The sequence below is a fragment of the Vipera ursinii genome (assembly GCF_947247035.1).
Source record: "Vipera ursinii genome assembly, chromosome: 3".
Lineage (NCBI taxonomy): Eukaryota > Metazoa > Chordata > Lepidosauria > Squamata > Viperidae > Vipera > Vipera ursinii.
The window spans coordinates 212,397,475-212,405,611 of record NC_139516.1 but is presented as its reverse complement, the minus strand read 5'-3'; the positions used below and the strand labels follow the sequence as shown (position 1 = coordinate 212,405,611).

The 8,137-nt window shown below is 59.8% G+C and overlaps 1 protein-coding gene across 3 annotated transcripts; it reads right to left on the bottom strand.

Annotated features, from left to right (window-relative positions):
* Positions 1-330: 330 nt before the first annotated feature.
* PARP10 (poly(ADP-ribose) polymerase family member 10) lies at positions 331-7,730 on the bottom strand. 3 transcript variants are annotated; one of them, XM_083357921.1, is made up of 10 exons: positions 7,512-7,730; positions 6,660-6,905; positions 5,963-6,199; positions 5,014-5,858; positions 4,586-4,798; positions 4,332-4,455; positions 3,230-4,168; positions 2,949-3,082; positions 1,850-2,024; positions 331-1,091 (listed from the first exon to the last, which is right to left on the bottom strand). In XM_083357921.1, the coding sequence occupies exons 1-10, from the start codon at positions 7,660-7,662 to the stop codon at positions 754-756; spliced, it is 3,402 nt and encodes a 1,133-aa protein (XP_083214047.1). In that variant the 5' UTR covers positions 7,663-7,730; the 3' UTR covers positions 331-753. The 3 variants fall into 3 exon arrangements, with proteins under 3 accessions (XP_083214047.1, XP_083214048.1, XP_083214049.1); XM_083357922.1 differs by having other exon boundaries at positions 5,029-5,858; XM_083357923.1 differs by lacking the exon at positions 4,332-4,455 and having other exon boundaries at positions 3,230-4,220.
* Positions 7,731-8,137: the final 407 nt, after the last annotated feature.

Here is an 8,137-nt window from a genome sequence, read left to right as displayed (position 1 = left end):
TCAAAAATTTAGAATTGAAAACTGAATTTTCAAGGTTTGAGGGAGAACTGAACGATTGTTCAATTTTATCTCAGCGGTTGTAATTTACATTGCTTGCAGGCTCTGGATGCGTTCTGCTCAGACTGTTACCAAAGAGTCAAGAATGCAACCACGGAAGGGCGTGCATTAGATTTTAAGGGTTGGTTAGATGAAATCTGCCAACTCTGTCCTTAAATTGGTTCTTTTTTTTTGACAAAAAATAAAAACTTTGATTCTGGGTGGTCAAAGTTCAATGTCTTGTTGAAAAACTGAATATACTAATTTGCACATCAACGGATTGTAAAAAGAAAATAGAATTATTATTTTTTTGTTTTCTCCTGCCTTTTGTGTTTCGTATTTTATAGCTAATCTTGTTTAATCAAGTTCTATGTTTATTTTTATTCCCATCTGTAGCTTTAAAGAAAACAACCAGTTATTTTTCAAAAAGGGGGGGGGGCAGGGTCTGAGTGTTACTTAGGTGACACACTCGTCCCCTGGGGGCTGCCTGGAGGACCTCCGTGAGGGAGCACTCCAGACGCTGCCCCATGGCTTGAGGCCCACCACCCAGGAAGAGGGGAGAGGTGGGGGCTTCTGGCAGTCTCCGGTGGGCACCGCCCGGCTTTGCCCCATGAACCGTTCCCTCTGCAGGAGCCACATTGTCCTCCCTAGCTCTGCCCTTGCCCGGCGAGCAATCCCGCTGGCTCAGGGTCTCTCCTGCGGAAAACCGGCTCCCTTTCACCAGGGCGGCAAGCGGGCACTGTGAGGAGGCCTCCTCTTTGGGTCCACCCACCGACAGGTGATGAGGTATTCGGGGTACGCCTGGGTGTCGTTGAAGATGACGAAGATGGAGGGCTCGCTCAGGTTGTCCACCGTGCTGTCGTACCGCCGGAGGGCGGCATCTCCTTCTCGCAGGGGTGGTGCTCGCATGTTGGGGTTGCCCGCTGTGTAGTCCCCGACCAGGGTCCGGGTCACAAAGATGTATTTGTTGCCATTGGGGCTGCAAGGGGAATACCGATCCTGCGCCGAGAGAAACGCCTTGACCGCAAAATAGACGCCGTGGCCGTAGTGTGTGGCTGGCAACGGGGGAAAGGGAAGGAGGTATTTGATCAATGGCCGGCACAGAGCAAGGTAAACTTATGTAAAATAAGCAAAAGCATCCAGATAGGAATACAGTGACTAACCTACCACAACTGTACGGACATGTATAGAGATTGTAAGACAAATCTCTAACGTCTATTAAGGTATGGAAATTCAAACAAAAGTTATCAGTTTATCCTCCCGTATTACAACAACCGATACTGAGGTGCAACAAACACATCATGCAAGGTCTAGTATTGAATAATGTGGAATATCTCACGCGTATAAAGTTGTGGGGCACTGCCCTCTCAGGCATGGGGAGTGTGCCCACCTGCCCCTTCAGGGAGCCTCTCACACAGCGGCTGGCGAAGAGGACGCGAGGCCTGTGCCAGGCCAGCAGCTACAGGGGCCTTCAAGAGCCCTCCGAGAGGCCAGAGGCAAAAAAGCAACCTCCACGCCATCTTGTCCACCCTGGGCTGGGCATTGACTGGTGCCGGGCACCTCAGCGAGCCTCTTGCCTTAGGCTGGCATTGGCACCCTCGGATGCCAAGGCTGGTAGAGCCACCTACAAGCCACCCCAGTGATCCAGCTTCCACACAGGGAGCTCTTACCCTGGGATCTTTTTCAGAAGAAACCAGAATGGATATGGGCACACACACACCCAGGACTAGCCAGACAGTCAGCGCAGAGGGTGCCCCCTTGCCCCCCTTTACAGCCCCCAAGGAGGGGTCCCTTTCTGTGCAGCCAGACTGACCATTCTTGCCAGAAAAGCTGCGGTTGAATCCGTGCTGCCAGATCTCATGGCTGGACTGCTCCGTTGTGCCGTGGTACAGGATCCGCTCCACTGCCCGATGCCCGCAGGCCTTCTCCATTGCAGCCTTCTTCAGCTGGTACTGCTGGTAAAGCAGTGGGTGCATCACCTTCTCCAGCTGCCAAGTAGGAGGCAGACAAGTCAGCCCCACGTCCAGCTCATTTCCCCCCCCTGCCGCATCGGCCGCGTTTGGCTTGGGGGACCAGGGCCCGCTTGATCCCAAACCTGAGCTGCCTCCAGCACCACCCCCTTTCTCGCTCAGAAACCCCACCCAAGGGACCGCAGGCACCGCCTCTGAACCAGCCCCAAAGAGGGGCAGCTATGAGGAGCCAAAGAGGGGTGGTGGAGGGATTCCCTCCCTCATCCAATTTCGCTCTTAGAGCAAGTGGTGCCAGTGGCAGAACCAGGCTGGCCCAGCTTTGGGGGAGCCTGCCCTCTGGGCCAAACCCCTACCACTGCCCTTCGCAAAGAAAGGGGGAGCCCCTGTACCCAATTTGAGACCAGGAGAGGGTCTCTCTGCAAGACCAAGGGGGGTTCACCAGACGAGTGCCAGGAGTGTGCTGGGAGGGGCTTGGAAAAGAGGAGGCTGGCAGACTTCCCTCTGCCCAACGGAGCCCAGCGGCATTGACTGCCGGCAGAGAAAGAGGCAGCACATCTCGGAAGGTCCCCGCTCTCAGCTTCTGCTTGGCAGTCCTTCCCAGCTCAGCTCTTCCAGAGGATTTGTGGGGCAGAACCAGGGTGCCCACTTCACAGACAGCAGGAGGAGGAGCTGAGCAGGGCACCTTGACTGCAGATCTGAGCCCTTCTCCAGGTCTGGCATAAGGGGGCAACCCAACAAGAAAGCAACAATCCCAACGTGGCAGGTAGAACTCCAGTCGACCTGGTTAAGGGTCTTCTGCTCCTCAGAGCCCCACAAGTCCCCCCTCTGGACCTTGCTGAGACCCCACCATCCAGCCTCAAGGCCAGAGAGGGCTCTGCTCTGCCTCCATAGTTCTGGGACGGGGCCTGCCCTCTGCTGAAGGGGATGGAGACAAACAGCCACCTTGACGATCCAGATCTTGCGGTGAAGCCCATCCAGCGTGTCGTAGAAGTGTTGGACGGTCCTCTGAAACTCCTCGGAGTCCTCAGTCAGTGGAAGCAGCTTCACTTCGCCCTCAGCTGAGGGGTCTAGCAGAGCTGCAGAGAAGCACAGTCCATGAAGAGACAGCTGCTGTCCCCCCCCAGGGCCAGGAGGGGGCACTCTGCATGGCCAGGGAGGCCTATGCTGCCACAGAACAGAGGCACCAGAACCCCATCGAGGGACACACCACGCAGGGCATCTACCTGGGGAAGCAAGTGGCAGCTGGAGTTCGGTGCGGCCAATGGGCAGAGTGCGGCTGTTGCCAACATCATACTCCTCCATCCGCTCAAAGTCCACAGCAAAAGGCCGCCCATCAAAGAACACCTCCATGCGCTTGTGGCCGCGGCACCACGCTTGCTCCAGCAGGGCGCTGGCCTGGGCCGAATAGGGGGTGGGAAAGCCCTGCTCCGAGGGCTCCCAGCGGACCCAGCGGGCATCCCCATAACCCATGGCCACTTCCGTGTGCAGCAGCCGGGCCAGCAGCAGGGCGAGGTCTCGGGTGGCGGCCACAGGGTAGTCCAAGAAGCCCGACACAGTGGCCACGGAGCCAGCGAGCGTGATGCGCACTGCATGCTTCTTCTCCAGGTAGCTCAGGTAGTCCAGGCAGACAGCGGGCAGGGACGGGAGGACCTCATTCTGCACCTTTTCCTCCCGGAGCTGCACACCCAGGGCACGCTCCAGCTCCTGCGCCACAGTCTCTGCATCCTCCTCCAAGGCGGTGTAGACCTCCAAACGGGTTGCATCTGCGGCCTCCAGAGAGGCCCTCATGACAGACAGGATGTCGGCATCTGGACTGGATGGCTGCTCCTGCCTGAAGGAGCGCAGAGAGAGCTCAGTGGCACGCTCCATCTCCTCCACTTCCTGCCGAGCACTGTCCATGGACTGCTGGATGGCCAGGAGCAGCTGTGCTTCCTCTTCCTTCTCCTCCTCCTCCTCTTCCACTGCCATGCTCGGAATGGGGCCTGGGACAGGCAAGGGCCCTTCTTCTATTGCGTCTAGGTCAGCCAAGCCGGTCTGCTGCTCAAAGGCAGGCGGGTCCTCTGCCAAAGGCTCCAGAGCTGTGTCTGTCTCCTCCTGTTCCCCTGCTGCAGGAAGAGCCACCCCGGGAGGCTGGAGGGCAGCTAGAAGGCCCTTGATCTCTTCTGCAAGGAGAGGGAGAGCCAGTGAGCAGGGAAGCAGCAACACAAGGTAGGCCTGCAAAGAAAGGGGGAACCCTAAAGCCACCCCAACCTCAGACCAGGAAGGGGATGGCAGGTGCCCCTTGCTGTCCTTCGCCTCCAGGGCGGACAGCTGGGCAGATATTACCCAGGTTAGCTTCGCTTTGCCAGTTGGCCACCCCGACTGGGCTCTTTGGCTGCTGTTTGAGGCCATGCAGGGAATCCCGCCGGAATACGACGGCAATTGGCTCCTGTGAGGTCTCCCATTCGTGCTGAAGGGGGAGAGAGCTCCTTCAGAGGCAGCCCCAGCTTTCCAAGCTCTTCTCTCCCCTCCAGCTCGGCACTCTGTCCTCTGGCCCCACTGCGCTTCCTGAGCCCTATGCCCTCCTCCAGGGTACGCACTTGGGTCTCTGGGGAGTGCCACTGGACGTGTTCCAGCCCGAAGGCACAGCGAAAGCTCCTTTCCAGGCCCTGCAGGATGGCCTGGCCACGCTCTTCCAGCAAGAAACGGCTCACACCAGGAAGATGCAACACCACAGTACGGACGCAGATGGCATGGAGCAGACTCTCAAGGAGGTCAACCGCGGCTCGGCACGCCCAAGATTCACCGTTCAGCTGCACAAAAAGACACCGTCTCTGTTTTCTCAGGCTAACTTGTTTTGTTTGACAAAAGGCTGGCAAAAGCAGGATCTGACCCCACCCTCGTCTTTGGCTATGGAAGTGGGCCTTTAGCCCAGTGCCCAAGGACACGTGGGAGCTGGCACAAGGGGGGACACTAAAGCAGGAGAGAATGGCACCCAGGGTGTTGCAAGTAGCTGGACCCCATTTACCCGCAAGCCAGTGACCTCGGATTCTTCCAGGGGCAGCAGTGTGATGTCAGCCAAGCCAGCCAACATTTCTTGGCAATGGAGCTGAAGGTAGCGAAGACGGCCAGGCTCCGCGGTCACCAGCATCTCATCCGGCAGGCAGTCCTGCAGGCCTCGCTTCAGCTCAGCCATGTTCTCCTCCTCCAGGCCAGGCAGGGTGAGGCCCTCCAGGTGCTCCCCATCCTCAGCCAGACGCACGAGGCAGCAGCGCAGTCCCGCCTGCACCTGGGCCCAGCGAGGGGATGTCAAGGCCAGCAACTGCCACTCGGACAAGGGCAGGGAGATGGGCCTGAGAAAGGAGCCCAGGAGGGAAGCGGCCAGCTGAGCCACAGAAGGCCTCAAGGCCACAACTAACACCTCCTCTGCGGTGGGAATGTAGCAGGCGCCCACCCCGCGCTCAGCAAGCTGTTCCGCCAGGTGCTCCTGCACATCTGCCCACTGCAAGAACTCAAGCGCCCAGGTCGAGAAGGGCAGCCGCTCCTGCACCACTGCATGCAAGGCTGCCTGGATGTATTCCCGCAGCTGCTGCCGATGAGCTGGATCCCCGCCCGAGATGTGCAGCCCAACCTCTTCACAGCGAAGCACGCATTCGGGAGCAGAGGCCCCCAGCTCCTGCAGGACGCCCTTGGATTGCAGTAGCTGCCTTGTAGCTGCTTCCGGGATAGGAAGGGTGGTGGACAGGGCTGGCTCATCTCCTCCTGCCTGCAGCTCTGATGCTGCCTCTGGCGGCTCCAGGAAGTCGTAGTGAGGGGAGACCTTCAGACTACCATCTGGGAGCCGATGGGGCTGCTTCAGTACCCGATCCACCACTGCAGGACACGAAGGCAGCAGGATCAGAGGAGACTTTTCAGCACCTCCTGGAAGGGGAGGCAGGAGACGTGCAGAAGCAGAACGCGCCTCGAGCAGCCCTCACCTGTGCGATCCTGAAAGGATACCACAGCCATCGTGCCTCCCAGGAGAAGCCGCACTGCCTGCACGCGGCCCCCGCCGCTCCGCCTGCTCTCAAAGTAGAGGGTCAGCACCTCTGGCTGCAGCTGGTTGCCGTGGTGACTCTGAACCAGGATGCTGTCTGTCTGCTCCACCCAGTCCAGCACCAGGCTGGCCCCGTCCAGCACCCAGCTTTGCACATGATCCGCCAGCACCAAGAACTCTGCCAGGGAAGCGGAGGAATTGCATGAAGGCAGCCAAACCCTTCGGGCCTTGCCCTACGAACTGCCTTCTGTTAGCCCCCCTCCCACCCCAGCCAGAAAATGATGATACAACTAGAGGCCAGAGATCGGTTTCCAGGCCCAGCAAAGCAGATGATGGGCAACTTTGCCCATAATGCAGGATCGTTCCTGGTGGGCACACGATCCCAGCTGGCCAAAGGCAGCAGCTGGAGTGATGTACCCCAGTGTAGGACTGCAACATTTCGCCAGGTGGTGGCTTCTCTGCCACTTTTCGTCTTTCTCCTGGTGTTTCTCCAGAGAGGGGGGAGAATAAGGGGACAGGTGCAGAGAAGAGGCACCTAGTGGCAACCACACTTTGGGGCGCCCATCTGGGAAAGAGCCTAAGGAAACTCTGCTGGCTGCGTTTGGAGAGGAAGGGCAGGAAGGGGTACCTGCAAGTACCTGCGTGGCTGAGCGCCGCCTGCAGCTGCACCAGCACCTGGTCCCCGGCAGGGCTGCGGTAGACGGAGTAAGCGTCCCTCTCGCAATCCAGCATGTGCTCCACGTACAGTTCCACCAGCTCCAGGCTGCTTTGGGGCTTCAGGCCCTGGAGGACCAGCTTCCCATAATCCCGAGGAGCAGCAGGCTGGACTGTCAGGGGCACCCCTTGCAGGGCATGGTCAGTTTTGGAGAGGACCCTCTGGGCATCTGTGAGGGAGACAACCAGCAGTGGTTTCCAGAAGTAAAGTCCTCAACCCCGAGGCCGGCCAAGTTGCTACCATGGACAGGCCCAGCCAGAGCCCAAGCTGGCAGGCCCACGTGACCACCTCCCCCCCCACCCCACCCCAGGGCCTCAAACCCCTCAGAAGCCCAGAAGGGCAAAGCCAACCGTTTGGGGGAACTTGCCAGGAGCAAAGCTGGAGCACTAAAGACCCCAGCCCTGTAGCCAGCTGGGTCCCTTGCAGGGTGGACTATGCTTTCCATCATCCCCAGTCACCTCAGTCATAGAACACGTGGAATTTGTAGCCCAGCAACTCCTGCTAAACTCAAGTGGTGTTAATGTGTAGCCCCTGTGGCTTAGCGTACAGCACAAACCCACATGTTGTGCGACTCCAAAGAACTGGGCGGCGCAGTAAGGGTTAGCCACATCGTGAAAAGGCGGTTCCTAAGAGGGCAGCCGTTTTGCGAAAGGCCCGGTGGGAGGGGGCGATCCTTGGGGCTGCAGGCGAGCGCCGGGCGCGGAGATCCGCCTCCGGCAGAGCAGCAGCGCCGGAAGGCACGTCTCCCCAGCCTCCCTCCGGCCGCGACCCTCACCTTCGGGGCGCTCGAAAGTTAGAGTAGCGCCGCCGCCCCTCCGCCGCCAGCTCTGCACCGGCCCGCCGCCCGAGCGCCGGCTGTTCTCGAAGTAAAACACCAGCAGTTCATCGGCCACGTCCGACGGGACCCCGAGCACCGCCACCGCCATCGGAAAAACCCGCCAGACTCTGCCCGGGAGGAGGGAGGCAGGCTGGGAGGGCGGAGGCTCCGACGTCCGCAGCCGGAGCCTCGCGGGAAACGAAAGCGAAACGGCGGCGCGAGGAAGAAGGGGCGGCGACGCAGCCGCCTTCCTCTCGCCCCCCGCCCCGCCCCGCCCCGCCCCCGCCGGAGGCGTCGGACCTCGCCCAGCGGTGCCGCTGGACTCCAAGAGCCCCCCCGGCCCTTTGCGACCACTGAGCTTCCCCAAGGGGGGGGGGGGACGGGAGCTGGCGTCCGGTTGCTTCTTCACCAGGCTACGGAGCGAACTACAATTCCCAGCACCTCTGCGGCTGGGAGTCCCAGAAAAGGCGGCTAGACCCCCGCTGCCCCGCCCCTCGGTGTGGAGAAGTCGAGCCTTACGAACATCCCCCCCTTCGCTGTCGGGGCGCTGCTGCACCCGTCGCCTCGAGGCGGGCCGGCAGATA

Coding starts and splice junctions, on each gene's coding strand:
- PARP10 (XM_083357921.1), bottom strand. CDS start 7,662: ATGGCGGTGGCGGTGCTCGGGGTCCCGTCGGACGTGGCCGATGAACTG. Junction 6,906..7,511: donor AACTTTCGAGCGCCCCGAAG/GTGAGGGTCGCG, acceptor TCTCCCTCACAG/ATGCCCAGAGGGTCCTCTCC. Junction 4,169..4,331: donor GCAAAGCGAAGCTAACCTGG/GTAATATCTGCC, acceptor CTCTCCTTGCAG/AAGAGATCAAGGGCCTTCTA.